The sequence below is a fragment of the Procambarus clarkii genome, chromosome 51, assembly GCF_040958095.1.
Source record: "Procambarus clarkii isolate CNS0578487 chromosome 51, FALCON_Pclarkii_2.0, whole genome shotgun sequence".
NCBI lineage: Eukaryota > Metazoa > Arthropoda > Malacostraca > Decapoda > Cambaridae > Procambarus > Procambarus clarkii.
The window spans coordinates 19,231,718-19,250,282 of record NC_091200.1 but is presented as its reverse complement, the minus strand read 5'-3'; the positions used below and the strand labels follow the sequence as shown (position 1 = coordinate 19,250,282).

The window sequence follows — 18,565 nt, the reverse complement described above, 5'->3', positions numbered from 1 at the left end:
TATATATATATATATATATATATATATATATATATATATATATATATATATATATAAACTACTTATTTATTTAAACTATAAATCACGCTTAATCACCGCAGGTTAGACGGGTCCAAAATTGTTTGGATCAGCGCTTCAATGAATCTCACTCACTTTCTGCTGTCCCCGTTCATCAATTTATCCAGTATTTTCCCATCAATTTCTACATACCAGTCACGGCATTATATAATATGCACATGCTGTGTATCTTTTAATTTGGCGCCTTTGCTATTTTATTTCACTTCGATCAACACTTCTGATGAAGGTTCTCGATTATAAGGCTTGAACAAAAATAATATCATACTGTGCAAAGAGGTAGGAAACGGGCTTCACCTTCACTGTTTTAACTTTTATACGTTATTTTTTTTCAAACTTTAAATTGGTTTCGGAGCTACTCCATTCAATCATTAGATATATTTTGTTTAAATCCCAAACCTATTTCGGGCATATTTGTATCTTTCAGAACCAATCATGAGTGACTTATCCAGGTGACTCCCACAATTAACCTGCATTCTGTGCAAAAACTATTAATGTCTCCTGTTCCTGCACTGTTCACAAGTGCCACACATCTTCACTTCTTAAAAAACGTTTGTACAAAATATTCGTACATATATATCTAAGACGCCCTCCATCTCTTCTCAACACCTTAATCCATGCTGTCGGCTTCATCTCACAATCGAGCAAACATCCCACTGCCGTGTCCTCACTCTTTAATAACAAATAAAGCTCTTTCTATTACTAAATACCCATTCCACTCATAATGCCTTTGCATCAACTGTCTCCTTTCACTAGCTATTTTCACCCAGGATTCACCAAACTCACAAAATTCTATGTTTTTTCCATCCCATTATCATTCTCCTCCCTCCCCTTGCTAGTCCTCAGTCATGTCATGCTTGCTTTGTCATTGTCATGCTTCTTACAACATTCCTTCAATCTCGCGCAACTAACGGAATAAATTTGTATATCTCCATTCATCCGCGTTTCAACATTCTCTACAATTCTCTTACCAATAACCAAAAAGTTCCCTCCTTCTCAGCGTTCCTAGAAAATTGGATTTTCAACAACAGCAAACTTTTCTCATTGTTTTTTTTTTTATATGCACAGATAACGGAACTTTTTGCCAGTACATAGAAATCTTTTGGTTGTTTTTCTGGTTGCATCCAGTTCACAAGCGTCCCTTGGGCCTTGGGGTAATACATTACCAAGCAACCAATTTATCTTTCTCTCTCTTTATAGCCGTCTTCGTCCGAGCTTTGCATCTCAATTATACTTTCCTTTTCAAAGCACTAAGACCACTGCCACACACCATCACCACCCTGCTATTGACTACCATAATAACCCTACCCCTTCACCGCTATCACTATCATGCCCATAATTACAGTCACATCCCCCCCCTACACATCATACCCTTCATTGTCATTACCACCTTACCCTCCTTTATCCTTAAAACCTTTCCCTTAACCATCAACATCACCCAATCCTTAATTATCTTCAGCACTGCCCTTGGCCACCTGCATCACCCAGTTCCTCATTGATATCAACGTCCTTCAACAAGGCTCTAAGTAATCTTCCCCAATTACAGAGAGGATGGTCACTAACCTCTTCAATGGTTCTCTCTTCATTGAACAAGACAATAAGAAGCGGTCCAACAGCACCCATCACAAACAGTTTCCTCTTTTTTCATGTTTTTCACTATCCCTCATTCCCATTTCTATTTTTTCAGCTATCCTTCCCTTCCTCTTACACAGAATCCCGATCCCTTCCAAGTGCTACACAGTCGTAAAGGGTTGTGGCATTCTCCTGATAGTTCCTTTCCTACCCTTCCTCTTTCGCATATTACAACAACACAATTCTCATCTTCATCTACACCATTTCCACCAACTTTCAGCCGCTGCCTACTAGAGCCAAAATGACTATAAACACTACCACTCACTATTAACCAATACTTACTAAAACCACAATCACCATCACCTCTGTAAATCTGTCCAATCTACTTCTACCTCTTCACCAGATACATCGCGGTGACCCAGCCCATCAAATACGCCCATTCGAAGAATAACAAACGCATCGTCTTCACAATCGCCATCATATGGACGGTATCGGTGGCGATCGGCAGTCCACTCTTCTTCGTGAACCAGTGGAACGTGTCCAAGAAGAAGGACGTTCTCACCAACGAGTGCGCTTTCCTTAACGCGGACTTCATCCTCTATTCGTCCATATCTTCATTCTACATCCCCTGCATCGCCATGATCTATCTCTACTGCCGGATATTCAAGGTAAAGAGCAGTTATTTCTCTTTATCTCCATTAACTGTCTCTCTACCGCTGGATGTTCAAAGGTAAGGAGCATCTATTCATCTCCCTTAATCCCCATAATCATTCTCTTATCCAGGATAATCAAGGTAAGGAGCATCTTTATCTTTTGTATCGCCATGAACTTTTTCTACTGCGGGATATTCAAGATAATAAGCATCAATATCAGCTGGATCATCCTTGTCTGATTCTTCTAAAGCATATTTGGGATGAGGAAAGGTATAAGTGTTCTGTTTTCAGGTTAGTGTTTCACTAATTAAAATAGTTGGATATTTTTGCGTTTCTGTTATTAAGTTACCTTATCCTAGTTGTTTTTTACAGCTAGGATACCTTTTTGCTTCTAACTGGCCTTTTTCAGCACGACTTTTTTTAATCTCACATAGATTTTGTTCCTTCTGTTTTGTTTTTCCAAGCAAACCCAACTTTTTTCCTCGGAAGGTTTCCATGCCAGTCATTCTTATTTTCTTTACATTCCCTTGTTCAAACCATTATTTGTTTCCTGCTATTGTGTTTAATAGCAGGAAACACAGGACTTGTCTCATGACTCCTTTCGTTATCTGTAATTTTGTATCGATAGAGATATTCATTCCAGGAAATGCTTTGTTTCATCCTGCCTCTCTTCAGTAAAGCTGATGTTACTTGTGTTAAGCTCTCTGTCCCTGCAAACATTTACTCCCAGCTCCATTTTGTGCTCTACAAGCTTTGCCTATTTCTCTGTTTTCTTGGCTTCCCAGATGAATTTTTGTCACAGAGAGCTTTTGTTCCCAGCTGGATTTTTGTACCCACCTAACTTTTGGATCACACGGATCTCGGTTCCAGTTCGGGGTTGTCCAAATTGAAGATTGACTGAAGTCTTTCAGTACAAGCGGATTCCTACTGCTCTACCAGATAGTGAACTGGAAATTGTAGCATAGTCTACCTTCCTATAAATTTCGTCAATGGTGTCCTATTTAACGCGTCCCTTTCATTATATCACGTTCTACAGAACTGTTATTAATACCAAATATGCTTGTCTAGATATACCTTTCCACGTGCTTGTATTTAATATCCCATTCCACGTGTTTGCGTTCAATATCTCATTCCACGTGATCGATATTGATTTCCATTCGTCCTACTCTTGTGTTTAGCCAACTGGGGAGAAACTTGTACGTGTAGTGAGTGCTTCGATAAATAATAATCAATTATTTTACCAAGTAACTTCGTTAGACTTGAGATAATTCATATAATATAACAAACAAAACATCCCAAGCCATACTTAGATTTTGTATAATTTATTTTGATGATAAATATGCAATTATCAAAAGTCTAGTTTAGAATAGTTGAAGGCTTAAGATACAGCTAATCTCTTGCCACAATTGAATACAATGTGGGGGTTCATTACGGAGTTATCAAAGGACTGAAACAGACTGTGCAAACTGTGCTACTTGTTGACATCCGCTGTGTTCAGTGTGTGTGTGAGTGTCTCTGTTTGTTGCATGTTGGTTATTGCTATTTGTTTTCGTGTTGTTGGTGTTACTGTACTTGTTGTACCTCTGTGTTTAATGCCTGTGTTTGTTGGGTTTCTGTGCTTTCTGTTCTTAATTGTGGTTTCCATTTACAGGGCAAACAGATATCCTTTTGAAGTTATTGTATTCAGATGACTAGGATAGAGGAGCATTATGTGAAATGTCTAGCAAAATTACCAAGGAAAATATTGGTGTGGTTTGGTGTTGGGCTCTAAGACCTTCTAACAGTGGGAGGGTGATTCTGTCTACCACATTATTGCTTACTGACCACCTAACATGCATATTTTAGTCCAAAAACTTGTTGATAATTAATGTAAACTCCCAAGTGTATATGCACCGATAAGCTGGGAACACCTCTCAGTGAATTCCAAAGGAAGACATTTGGAGAAGGAATTTAAGCATTAGTTTAACTTCTACTGTTTTCATTTAATCTACTCGTACATTACAGCTGACATGTACAAATGTTCTCCAGCTATATTATATTCCAGCTCAGTTATTATATTCTGATTGAGTTACTCCCCGATACTGCGGCAATAATACACAGAAAATAAACAGAAAATGCCACCATCAAGCACAACATCAAAATTTCGGGGGAAAGAACTCAGTAGAGATATAACAAGATGAATTGCCACTCTCAGGAATAAAGCAGACACCCCTAGGAGCGAGAGAGAGAGAGAGAGAGAGAGAGAGAGAGAGAGAGAGAGAGAGAGAGAGAGAGAGAGAGAGAGAGAGAGAGAGAGAGAGAGGGAGAGAGAGGGAGAGAGAGAGAGAGAGAGAGAGAGAGAGAGAGAGAGAGAGAGAGAGAGAGAGAGAGAGAGAGAGAGAGAGAGAGAGAGAGAGAGAGAGAGAGGGAGAGAGGAGAGAGAGAGAGAGAGAGAGAGAGAGAGAGAGAGAGAGAGAGAGAGAGAGAGAGAGAGAGAGAGAGAGAGAGAGAGAGAGAGAGAGAGAGAGAACCCTGACCGATATATAAACATGGGCAACGAGGAAGACACGTAGTTGATGTTTGTATTCATTAAGCTAGTGGTGAGCAACGCATTTCACATAAGAAGCAGCGGGGCTTTGTCTTAGCCCCAGGGAGTCCTGGAGTGCACATGGAATATAATATAAGTATGTGCATGAATTCTTGTAAATAATGTCCTTGGCGCCTAACTCTAGTGTACATGTATGTATGCAGATGTAATTATGTGTATGAACGCGATAAAGTTCACTTGAACTTTGATAATTGATTCATAAGAATATGTTAAATATATGTAGCATTATTTTGTGTAAAGAATACCTGTGTTTTTTTTTATTTATATTTATACATGCTGCATGTTTGTAATGATGTGTATGTACGGTAATGTATACACGTTTGCTGAAGAACAACTATAGTCCTACAAGAGGGTGAGTTTCTCCGTAGTTGGAAGACAACGAGGGACAACTATTCACTCAATTCCGGATGACATGTGGGCTAGAAGAGCCCGACTCTCACAGACAGGTCGGGGTCTGCCCCATTACCCCCTTTAAGAAGGATCGGCTTCTGTTGCGACTCCGATGAAGCGAGGCAAAGGATGAGAGAGGGAGAGGGGGGCGACAGAGAGAGAAAGGAGGAGAAGAGGGAGAGGAAGAGAATGGCAGAGGGAGAAGAGATGGGATGAAAGTAATGAAATTTAATGTCGATTTCTAGCTATTGAGAACATCACAACATATGTGGTCTTAATGACTCTTCCGACAAGGTGTAGTCTGACAAGGTGTAGCCAGGATGGGGTACGTGATGGAGTTTCAAGCTTCACTGTTTTTTTTATAGGAACTCATGGTCAAGCGGGTAGAGCGGCGGGAGTAGTGTAGATAGCAGCGTCTCTTACGACGTGATAATGGTCCGTCCTGGACCATTATCAAGTCGTATGTAAAGGGTCCAGGATGGACCGAAACGTCGTCGTTTCTTTATCTTCTGAGTACTGATTTGGTCAGCATATCTTCCGCCACGTAATTGTGACTCATCGTTTGCACAAAGCAGGAACAATAATTAAAAAGCTTATCGAATCTATTTTATATCAAATATAATTTTTCTTGAATTTACATAAAGATACATTACATTTTTTATCAAATCTATATGTATGACTTAAATGATAAACGTCATGTGTTTTAATCTTTTGTACGATCACTATAAAAATAACTTTGATTCATAATCAAATATATTCAAAACCACAAAGCCACTTTACACGTAAAGTTCTTCGAATTTTTCATGTAATAGATTAACAACATAAATAATTATTTGGTTTATAATCTTCTAAAGTTAGCCTTTTCTTCCTTATTTTGAGAAATCCAAGACTAACACTGAAAAATTAGAATCAGTGAAAACCTATTTCAATATCTGATAAAATTTTATTAATGGGCACTTTAATGAGAAGTGAAAAATGATAAGGAAAATAAACTGTAATTACCATTTGCATAATTTCTGTTCCTCTCTTGCAGGCGCTGAAGGAGCGAGCGAGGAAGAAAAAACCTAAAGCGACCGAGATCAAAGCTGGGAGCGTCATAGAGAACGTGGCCCAGACCAGGATGCTAGCGGAGACTACCTTAGGCACAGAGGTAAACTTGCCAACGGCGAAGGCTGCCACGCTCATCGAGGAGGACAAGAATACCAACAATACTAGCAATAGCCAGGTAAGAGTGGTTGACGGGGGCAATAGTAACACATTCCAATTTGTACGCTGATCTCTCTCTCTCTCTCTCTCTCTCTCTCTCTCTCTCTCTCTCTCTCTCTCTCTCTCTCTCTCTCTCTCTCTCTCTCTCTCTCTCTCTCTCTCTCTCTCTCTCACCTTCCTCTCTTCGCTGCCTTCCTTTCCTTACTCCTTCACACTTTCAACACAATACCAGCGATGGGACTTTGCCCACCGAAGCCTTAGAAACACCCCCAAGCAGTTAATCCCCGACAAGATATCTTTCCTCTTCTCCTCCTCCTCCTCGCCCGAAGAGCCAGACCAGTTCGAGGGACAATACCTGACATCGAAACTTACATTGAAATATTACCTAATCCTAATTAATACATGGCAAAAGTTGTATGTATGTATGTGTGTGTGAGTGTGAAACCAAAAAGTATATTTTTCGTTCCATGCTTTTTAATAGTCATCTTTAGTTTGTAAATAAATATTACATTAATTTTAGTATAGAAATTGGAATATATATTTTTTTCATTATATCTTCTTTTAATAGGATAAAATTATCATGCAGTGAAAGAAACTGAGATATTAAAGACAAATTGTTGTACTATGTCGAGATGCACATTAATTTATTTTCGCAACTCTGTATAAATCTGTTATTCAAACTTTGATGTTATTAATTGATTATTCAACTTAGAGACAGTGTCGAGTTTGATGAAATAGTTAAACCAATAATTATTCATAAAACTGCAATCTAGCTTGTTATATTTTAGCGCATATTGCGTACTAGGAAAGAACATTAAGCGAGTGGCTACACTTTTTTCGTTTGATTCTCTCGGTGGACAAAGTATGCATTTAGTTGTATTTTGAAAAACCATCAATATACTTGAAACATTTCAGCTCAAATTCAGGCCAGGTCTATATGAAAGGTCACTTGAATACATAATTCTTTAGTGTGATTTATCCAGTCTTGATCAGTTAATGTGTAATTTGGGGGGGATAAAAATCACACTTAAACAATACAACGGGATTTATGTACACTGATTCCGTGTTGCATGATACACACTGGATCATTGCTTCGTGCTTCACACTAATGCAGACTGTATGGTATGCACCGTGTTAGTCCTGCCTGGTATACAATAGGTCTGGATACATGCTGCATACTGATTCAGTGCTGAATAGTACCCACTGGCTCAGTGCTGAATAGTACACACTTGCTCAGTGCTGAATAGTACACACTTGCTCAGTGCTGAATAGTACCCACTGGCTCAGTGCTGAATAGTACACACTGGCTCAGTGCTGAATAGTACACACTGGCTCAGTGCTGAATAGTACACACTGGTTCAGTGCTGAATAGTACACACTGGCTCAGTGCTGAATAGTACACACTGGCTCAGTGCTGAATAGTACCCACTGGCTCAGTGCTGAATAGTACACACTGGCTCAGTGCTGAATAGTACCCGCTGGCTCAGTGCTGAATAGTACCCACTGGCACAGGGCTGAATAGTACACACTGGCACAGGGCTGAATAGTACACACTGGCTCAGTGCTGAATAGTACCCACTGGCACAGGGCTGAATAGTACACACTAGCTCAGTGCTGAATAGTACACACTAGCTCAGTGCTGAATAGTACACACTGGCTCAGTGCTGAATAGTACACACTGGCTCAGTGCTGAATAGTACACACTGGCTCAGTGCTGAATAGTACCCACTGGCTCAGTGCTGAATAGTACACACTGGCTCAGTGCTGAATAGTACCCACTGGCTCAGTGCTGAATAGTACACACTGGCTCAGTGCTGAATAGTACCCACTGGCACAGGGCTGAATAGTACACACTGGCACAGGGCTGAATAGTACACACTGGCTCAGTGCTGAATAGTACCCACTGGCACAGGGCTGAATAGTACACACTGGCTCAGTGCTGAATAGTACACACTGGCTCAGTGCTGAATAGTACACACTGGCTCAGTGCTGAATAGTACACACTGGCTCAGTGCTGAATAGTACCCGCTGGCTCAGTGCTGAATAGTACACACTGGCTCATAGCTGAATAGTACACATTGGCTCATAGCTGAATAGTACACATTGGATCAGTGTTGAATAGTACACACTTGCTCAGTGCTGAATAGTACCCACTGGCTCAATGCAGCATAATCTACACTAGTTCAGAGTTGATAAGTGAGGATGATCCCTCAGCCCCTCCTCCTAAGATTTCCAAACGTCAAGAAATTATCGTACTAAAGTGCCCCGTATCATTACCCACCAGCGGTCCCTTCACGGTGGCACAACACAATGCGATACACAATGATCTAGTTAGGGTTCGGTAGTGTAGTTAAGGGGTTTCAAAAGATTACGAATCAGAGCGGTGGTTTTTGTTTAGTGAAGTGCGGCTGACAGTGGAGCATTAAAGTGCGTTCCTTGGTAGTTCGGGTCGATACGTAACAATGAGGTGCACATTGTGTGTTGCATAAGACGGTGAAGAGTGGTACAGGTAAGGTAATTTCACGAGAAATGCAACAGTAAAGCACTGGGAAAAGGATAGGAGGGAAAATGATTTGGAATAGGACGGATGGATAGAATAGCGCCTCTAATGACCAGGATTATCGTAGGGATCGAGAGTGGGACCTGCAAGGAAGCGAGGCCGATGCTGTTCAGACTTGTCTGTCCAGTACATAGCGGAGCAATGGTGCCATGTGCAGGCGATGAGTCACAATAAAGTGGCTAAAGTAAGTTGACCAGACCACACACTAGAAGGTAAAGGGACGACGACGTTTCGGTCCGTCCTGGACTAATCTCAAGTCGACTGAGAATGGTCCAGGACGGACCGAAACGTCGTCGTCCCTTCACCTTCTAGTGTGTGGTCTGGTCAACAATGGTGCCATGTTCTATGTTGGGCGAGGGTCCGTGTTTTCCGTGGAAAGTTACAAAGGTGAGGCGCAGTGCGATGTGGCGACGGTGTAAGTCTGTAAGACATGAGGTTTGTAGCGACGGTGTATGTCTGAAGGACACGGGGTTTGTGGCGACGGTGTATGTCTGTGGAAAATGAGAGCTGTGGCAAAATTTTAGTGTGTGAGGACGCTGCCCTCTGACGGTTACCTTACATATCTAGTGAACGCGGCGCAGTAAGACGCATTAGTTAGTGTGCGTTACAGTGTAGTGCGACTGCATATATATTGGTTACGGAACAATTGGGTATGCTACACTGTAGTGCTCCTAGAGTGGAGGTCAGTGGGGTGACGCTGCCTAGTTTGGTGTAGTTCTGTCCGACGGCCACTTCCCCCTCTTCTTAATCAAGAGACGAAGACTCTCAAGTGGCTGCCAGAATCCGACTCTAATCACAGCGGTTCGTGAGCTGAGCCATCCTGCCTCCTCTTCTTCCTTGCCCCTTGTCATTCTCCCCAAGTCCACTTTTTTATTATTCTTTCTTCTTTCATTCTTTTTTTATCTTTACTTTCATTGTCTTTTGGTTCATAAAATTCTTTCTTGGTCTTTCACCTTCATCGAACACTTTCTTATCTGCCTTTCTGTTTTGTACTTGAATTTTTTATTGCTTCTTTCTCTCTTACCACCTTCCTTTCTTTCTCTTTTTTTTTATCTAGCGTTCCTAACTTTCTGTTCTTTCACCTCTCACTCATTGTTCTCTCAATTTGAGTTCCCTTTATCATTTCTCCTCTCCCAATGACGTTCTCACTTTTCTCCTCCCTGATGCTCTCACTTCATCTCTCACTCGTGTTCTCACATCCTCTCCCATCGCCCGTCCTCTTCCTCATTCCCCCTATTCTCACCCCTCATCTCCCTATACCCCCTTGCCACTTATTCCTATATATTCTCCATCCTTCAATAATCTTTCTACCATTCATTTACTCGTTCTTTCTTTTCCATCTTTCTCTTTTCTCAATTTAAAGAATAGAAATTCATAGGACCAGCAGTTAGTTGGTCGTATTTGATGGAAAGGACAACCCGACGAATTGAATACTATTCTCACAATTGCTAACACTAACTTGGGGCAACAATTAAGCGAACACCTACTATATTGTCTTTAATATTAACATTTCATAATTTGAGCTCATTTTTATCCCTGTCATCTTAAGTATTTAAGTACTTTCTATTTTAATATTATTTGTACTACTTGTACCTAAGTGATGGAAATATTATTATTATTATTATTATTAGTAGTAGTAGTAGTAATAGTAGTAGCAGTAGTGTTTTATTGTTATTTTTATTTGTTATTCTCAGCAATACCTCGCTACGAGCTCGCATTGTCTTGAGGATAATCATCGACACACAACTATCCATCGCCACCACTCCTTCAACACCTCTTCCAGCCACAACATCTATCCCACTCTCCTAGTCACCACAGACGCATCTCACCCTTCCAGTTCCCTGCACATCTTGCACATTCTTCCCACCTTTCTAGTCACCAAACCATCCACATCCCACAGACTTTCCAGTCTCTATGCATTCCACGTCCTTCTAGTTTCCAAGCTTTCCATACTCTTTCTAGTTATAAAACCATCTAAACCTTTCTAATTACCACACAATACAGTCACAATCCTTCAATCTAATCCTTCCAGTCAAATCCCCACGTCGTTCTTTTCACCAAATCATTCACACCCTTACAATCACCACACACACTCTGCCCTTCACAACAACCTTTAAGAGCCATCAATTAAAATGAAGCAGCATTGTTAGCATTGCTGCTAATTTGTTATCCTCGTTATTGGCCAATATGATGAAAGGCGAATATAAGCTACGGAAAGATGGGAGTCGAAGGAAATTCCATTTCCTCCAGAGGAAAATCGGAGGAAAAATCGAAGGAAAATCCATTTCCTCCGACTCTCATTCTCATGAGTCGCAGGAAACGACTCAACACCTCAGTTAAGGAGCTTCGAGGGAGTTGTCATGGAGGTGAATCCTCTGTCAATAATCTACAATTACATATATATATATGTCGTACCTAGTAGCCAGAACGCACTTCTCAGCCTACTATGCAAGGCCCAATTTGCCTAATAAGCCAAGTTTTCACGAATTAATATATTTTCTCTAATTTTTTTCTTATGAAATGATAGAACTACCCATTTCATTATGTATGAGGTCAATTTTTTTTTATTGGAGTTAAAATTAACGTAGATATATGACCGAACCTAACCAACCCTACCTAACCTAACCTAACCTATCTTTATAGTTAAGGTTGGGTTAGGTAGCTGAAAAAGATAGGTTAGGTTAGGTTAGGTAGGTTAGGTAGTCGAAAAACAATTAATTCATGAAAATTTGGCTTATTAGGCAAATCTGGCTTTGCATAGTAAGCTGAGAAATGCGTTCTGGCTACTAGGTACGACATATATATATATATATATATATATATATATATATATATATATATATATATATATATATATATATATATATATATATATATGTCGTACCTAGTAGCCAGAACTCACTATTCAGCCTACTATTCAAGGCCCGATTTGCCTAATAAGCCAAGTTTTCCTGAATTAATATATTTACTATAATTTTTTTCTTATGAAATGATAAAGCAACCCTTTTCTCTATGTATGAGGTCAATTTTATTTTATTGGAGTTAAAATTAACGTAGATATATGACCGAACCTAACCAACCCTACCTAACCTAACCTAACCTATATTTATAGGTAAGGTTAGGTTAGGTAGCCAAAAAAAGCTAGGTTAGGTTAGGTTAGGTAGGTTAGGTAGACGAAAAAACATTAATTCATGAAAACTTGGCTTATTAGGCAAATCGGGCCTTGAATAGTAGGCTGAGAAGTGCGTTCTGGCTATTAGGTACGACATATATATATATATATATATATGTCGTACCTAGTAGCCAGAACGCACTTCTCAGCCTACTATGCAAGGCCCGATTTGCCTAATAAGCCACGTTTTCATGAATTAATTGTTTTTCGACTACCTAACCTACCTAACCTAACCTAACCTAACTTTTTCGGCTACCTAACCTAACCTAACCTATAAAGATAGGTTAGGTTAGGTTAGGTGGGGTTGGTTAGGTTCTGTCATATATCTACGTTAATTTTAACTCCAATAAAAAAAAATTTACCTCATACATAATGAAATGGGTAGTTTTATCATTTCATAAGAAAAAAATTAGAGAAAATATATTAATTCAGGAAAACTTGGCTTAGTAGGCAAATCGGGCCTTGCATTGTAGGCTGAGAAGTGCGTTCTGGCTACTAGGTACGACATATATATATATATATATATATATATATATATATATATATATATATATATATATATATATATATATAAATTCACCCATGTTAATTTTATATTTTCCTTCCCAACGGCTGTAACATACAAGCTTTGCTGTTATTGTTCTCAGGACGAAGACGAGGAGGATGGGGATGACGTGGTTGGTCTCGGGGGAGAGGAGAACTGCCACATTATCAAGAACCCAAAGCCGGAGGAGCTTAACCTGGAGTCCAAGGAGGAGATGCAGTACGTATGAGAGGACCGGGCTGTGTGTGTGTGTGTGTGTGTGTGTGTGTGTGTGTGTGTGTGTGTGTGTGTGTGTGTGTGTGTGTGTGTGTGTGTGTGTGTGTGTGTGTGTGTGTGGGTGTGTGGTTATGCATTTGCTTCATCGTGTGTTACCATATTTCCAACATCTTTACTTCATCAGTTGGTTGCAACAAAATACTTTCAGGTATGTCTTCTAATCAGGCAAAGGATTTCCGAATGCCCCATACACGTGTGCTGTGGTAATTACATAAATTTATCTAAACTTTCTCTCCTCTCCTCCCTTCTACCCCCCCCCCTCTCTCTCTCTCTCTCTCTCTCTCTCTCTCTCTCTCTCTCTCTCTCTCTCTCTCTCTCTCTCTCTCTCTCTCTCTCTCTCTATCTATCTATCTTTCTCCGTCTATCCGTCACTATTTTTCTTTACACCAGACCATTAGGACAGGTCGGTGGAGACACTCTCGCTCTATGCAGGATAGGGGGTCGATCCGGGATCTCTGAAGTAATTGGCCACTATTTTTCATCAACTCTCCTTTTATACCAGTTATATGTCCATATATCTCAGTGCCAGTTTTCCCCATATCAACGCTTTCTGTTGCCATTTTTCAGAATCTTTATCCTCATATCCCTTCGAAACGCGTTATAGTTTTATATCCTTCCTGAGATATAACCTATCCTTCCTGATAGTTTTTATATCCTTCCTGAGGTCAGGTAACATGAGATTCCTCATGTTACCTGACCTTATGTCTCGACAAATCTTCCCGTTTAACTACCTTCTTCCTTGTGCTAGGACAGCGGGGGCGACAGCATTAACTCCGTCTATACAGTCGACGAGGAACGGGGCCGCTGAGGGCAGCAGTGTGGGTCTCGAACCGGCGTCACCAAGAAAGGCTCTACTCGTCAAGCAGAAGAAAGTTAAGGTAAGCTGAGCGAAGCGGAGGAGAGAGGCGCTGAGGGAATGTGCATAAATGGTTCAAATGAAGGTGATGAAGGTCACAGGAAGATAACGTATGGTTTAATAGATGGTTTCTAATCGTTCAAAGTAATGTACAAAAAATTGGTTCGCAAGGAGACAAGAAAAGGAGGTGATTGTAAGAGAAGAGGATTTCTATGGAGATTTTTAAATAGCTTAAAGGAAAATTTAAAAGGGTTTAAAAAAATTATGAGAGATTCAAATTAAGTGGAAGTGGTTTAATTTGCAGTGAATTAATGTTTAAATAAAGTAATGAAAAGTTAAAATATAGGAAGAAAATCTTAAAATATTGCCAAACTAGTTACAAAAAAGGTGACGCAGAGCTTAAAAGCAAGATGGAAATGAATTTAAATAAATGAAGAAATGTTTGGACTTTTCGAAACTCGTTTTCTAAATATAAAATCGGCATAACTTGCCGACCTCTCAAGGTGCTCAACGGAGAACTTAATAAACACCTCCAAAAGTTACCTGATCATTCGGGATGTGACGCACATGTCAGACTGTGAACAGCTGCGTCTAATAGCCTGGGTGACAAGACCGCCAACCACCAGGAAGTTAGGTTAGAGACAAATCCGCTGGGACATTGATCTCTCGAGCCAGCAACAGGTAGAAAACAGGGAGGTGGTAAGTTGAAGGATTTAAAGGAAAGTACAGAAGAGGATTTGGGAAGGAAAGCGATTTAAATATTGGTGAAGCTGGGATTACTATTTGCTGAAAGACTCAGAAGGGTGAATATTCTGATAACAAATGCTAACAATTCAATTGTTCACACAGGAATCACACCAACGTGATATATATCAATGATAAAATCCTCTAGGGATGTTTGTATGACCTTTACCAATCCACGCTGGTACAGTGGTAGAGTATGTGGTAGGCAAAGCCTTGGTCGCAGGTTCGCGTCACCTTACAGCCCAAGTGGATTTCATCAATGCAATTTGTATTATATATTTCATATATATCTTGAAAGAAAACTCGATGAAACGGGTAAAACATCACGAAAGGCGAAGAGTTCGAGGAAAACCATCACATAGACACTTTATCAGGCGAGAAAGCAGGATGGTTTAAGAGTGCAGATGTCTTAAAGCGAGCGTGTAGAAAGGTTCGTCTAGAGGGCAGAGACAAGCAGAAATACACTCCAGAATCCCCAACCAGGTTCAGAAGGTCAATGAAAGTTCACGATGGGATCAAACCAAATTTTGGATGTCGTGGAGAACCAGCGGGGTGATATTGTGTGTGGTATAGGGCGAAGGGGAGAGGCAGATACGCCATGCAGGGAGAGGAATAAGACAGGGATGAACGGATAGATCGGTAAGAATACATAAAGAGGATAGCTAGGATGTATAGAAAAGATGGCAGGGATGCTGGTATAGAATGGCAAGGATACAGTGAGACGATACCAAATATGCAGGGAGATGAATGCATGATGATGACAGAGATGCTGTGGGGAAGATGGGAAGGATAGAGAGACAGGAAGGCAAAGAAGAATGGAAGAGGATGGCAGGGATGCTGGGAGGGGGATGGCAGCGTTGCAGGAAGATGATGGCTGGAATATAGGAAAAGTGCGCAGAGTCAGATGATGTGAAATATAAGCGAATGAATACTGGAGGGAAGGTGAAGCAAATGAAATTCATAGGTGAGAGGGTGGGAATGAAACTGAAGGGGAAAGCCTTGTGTAAATCCAAGTCTCGAACACATCTACATACATGTGATCAAACAGCTCAGTAAACCACCATTTGCATGCACAACATCGTACAGTATTTTGCCTAAACTGTCACACATTTATATATTTTTTTGGCCACAAATTTGAAATATTCTTTCGCTGTGTAATACAAACGATGCAAGTTTTCTATTCGCGGTTTCACTTCACTACAGTATAAGATATCTTTCAATATGTAATGCTCACTCTATACACAGGTGCAGTATAACATATAAGGAAACAACTTTGCAGCAAGATAACAGTTTAACCGAAACTGCTTAATTGATGATTTCCATATGAATTTTTTTTTTATTATCAAAATATAACAGTTATAGCAAATGTGAATCATGCAACTAATGTGTGTAGCTCGGTGTATTCCATAGTTTGTTCTAGGTGAATTATATGAACAATATTTTGGTTTCACTAATATTAGAAGAAGATATAAATATTGATAAATCAAATATCAGATAATATTTGTTCTTGTAATATTACATTTTTGTGATTGTCATGAGTGCTGCCAAAAATGTTGACATTTTCTTGTTGTGAATATGTCAACATTAAAATATGTTGACACAACAAAAATGTTGTGCAAAAAGTCAATATACTTTGTGTCACGGTTACGTCTGCCCAAAATATTTTTTAATTCATCCTTAACTATAACAGAGCTCATTTTGTAGCTCTCACATGTAAGTTTATGGAATTAGCCTACGACTACAAATTTCTCTCTCTCTCTCTCTCTCTCTCTCTCTCTCTCTCTCTCTCTCTCTCTCTCTCTCTCTCTCTCTCTCTCTCTCTCTCTCTCTCTCTCTCTCTCTCTCTATTTCTCTCACACACACACACACACACACACACACACACACACACACACACACACACACACACACACACACACACACATACACACACACACACACACACACACACACACACACACACACACACACACACACACACACACACACGTAAACATATAACCAACAAAGGGAACTACGAGAGCAGTAACAGCACCTCTCCTCTGCCAGGTAATTCCACTACGGGCTCACCATAGCCCGTGCTTCTTGAAACGTTTTGTTCCGAGTAGCTGAATCTAAAACAACAACAACAACAACACCTTCTCCCCTCCAACATAACTAAGACCATCCACTCTCTTTTGCTCCATCTACAGATCCAGTCCAAAAGAAATGGAGCAGCGGCCAACGTCAGTCGGACGGTGGAAGAAAGTGGGGAGCTGTTGGAGAAGAAGGACAAAAAAGCGTCTTCCGCTCGCTTCACCATCTACAAGGTCAACAAAGCCAGCAAGAAAAAAAGGGAGAAATCCTCAGCAAAGAAAGAGAGAAAAGCCACCAAGACCTTAGCCATCGTTCTAGGTAAGGAAGGATGGAGATTGGAGATTGCTACAAAGAAAAAATTGGTAGCGCTAAAGGGGTAAAAAAGATGGATATTGCTACTGAGGATGATGTAGATGACTGATTTGTGATATAGAGATTGTTAGAAGAGGAAAAGAAGAAAAGGGATAGAAAGATGTAGATTGATAGAGTGGTGGGGGGGGGGAGGGGTGATGGATATTGCTGAAGGGGAAATAGAGATTTTTGGCATGGTAGATGGTTGATTACTTTTAGTGAAGATGATTATTGCTATGGAGATGATGGAGATGGTTGAAGGGGAAAATGAAGACTTGCTGGAAGGAGATATGAAGATGACTGTATAAAAAGTCAGTAAACAGCTGAAGGAGTGGGATGAAGTACATGAAAGGAGGAATGAACTTTTCGACAAATCGAGAAGAAGATAGTTTAAGCATTTAATTTTATGTTTATTTATCTGTCTGCCTGTCTTTCGCGCTTTCTCTGTCTGTCTGTCTGTCTGTCTGTCTCTCTCTCTCTCTCTCTCTCTCTCTCTCTCTCTCTCTCTCTCTCTCTCTCTCTCTCTCTCTCTCTCTCTCTCTCTCTCTCTCACACACACTCTCTCTCTCTCTCTCTCTTTCTCTCTTCTAGAACCACTCCTCTACTTTGCTTTACTAAGCAGCTCATTTCTCTTCTTCCATTGTCGTCATGAATCAACTTATCCGTTATCAATTTTAATTTTCACCTTTTACGAGGTCTGCAACAAATGTATTTTTGTAAGGAAAGAAAGACCGTCATGATTTGTTACTTATATCATAAATGTTGAAAATTTAAATAGATGACAGGTGAGTTGATTAAGGACGACCATCCAAGAAGAGAAATGAGCTTAGAAAAGGTAAGTAGAGAAGCAGTTCTAGAAGTAGTGAAGAAAAAGACAGAGAGAGATTGAGATAGAGAAACAGACAGAAAATTAAATGAGCAAATTCATCTATCTTATTGTTTAACTAAACGTATAAATCCCAGCCACTGGCATAAGTTAATACTTCAATAACTCTGTAATACTAGTAATAATTAGAGGCCAAATTGTGTGCCTTAGCTAACTCAATAATTGTTGTGATATTAATTTATCAATTCACGTCATATATGTCAAGAGTAATCCTTGGTATATGACAAGGCAGCGAGCCTTGGGCCTAGTAATATGAATTGAAAATTAATAAATTTCATTCAAATTATCGCATTTAGAATTATATATAAATGTACACTGATATGTATCACGTTAATGCGATTTATGTGTTTCTGAAGTTGGGACGTAATGTGAGGGACCACTCTGCTCTTCCACCCGAATGCTTGGGGGTGATACGTGGACACTTGAACTGGCTTCAGTAGGGACCTTCAGACGTCCTGTGATTTCAGTAGAAATCCGGTTGTATGACTTTAACAAGTCTTGGTGGTCTAATGGTATTGTACGCGGCCTGGCAATTATAGAATACCACCTATAGCTGTATTTGTAGGCAACTTCAACCCTCAAAAAAGAGGATATGCATAACCCGGGAGAGTCTTATT

At 40.0% G+C, this 18,565-nt stretch overlaps 1 protein-coding gene across 1 annotated transcript in view; it reads left to right on the top strand.

Moving 5' to 3' along the window:
* Dop2R (dopamine D2-like receptor) overlaps positions 1-18,565 on the top strand; it is a 30,250-nt gene that overhangs the window by 8,330 nt on the left and 3,355 nt on the right. Inside the window, exons 2-6 of the mRNA XM_069304071.1 lie at positions 2,051-2,315; positions 6,311-6,502; positions 12,863-12,978; positions 13,784-13,913; positions 16,828-17,029. Of these exons, the coding sequence (XP_069160172.1) occupies positions 2,051-2,315; positions 6,311-6,502; positions 12,863-12,978; positions 13,784-13,913; positions 16,828-17,029 (905 nt within the window). The remainder of the gene's footprint in view (positions 1-2,050; positions 2,316-6,310; positions 6,503-12,862; positions 12,979-13,783; positions 13,914-16,827; positions 17,030-18,565) is intronic.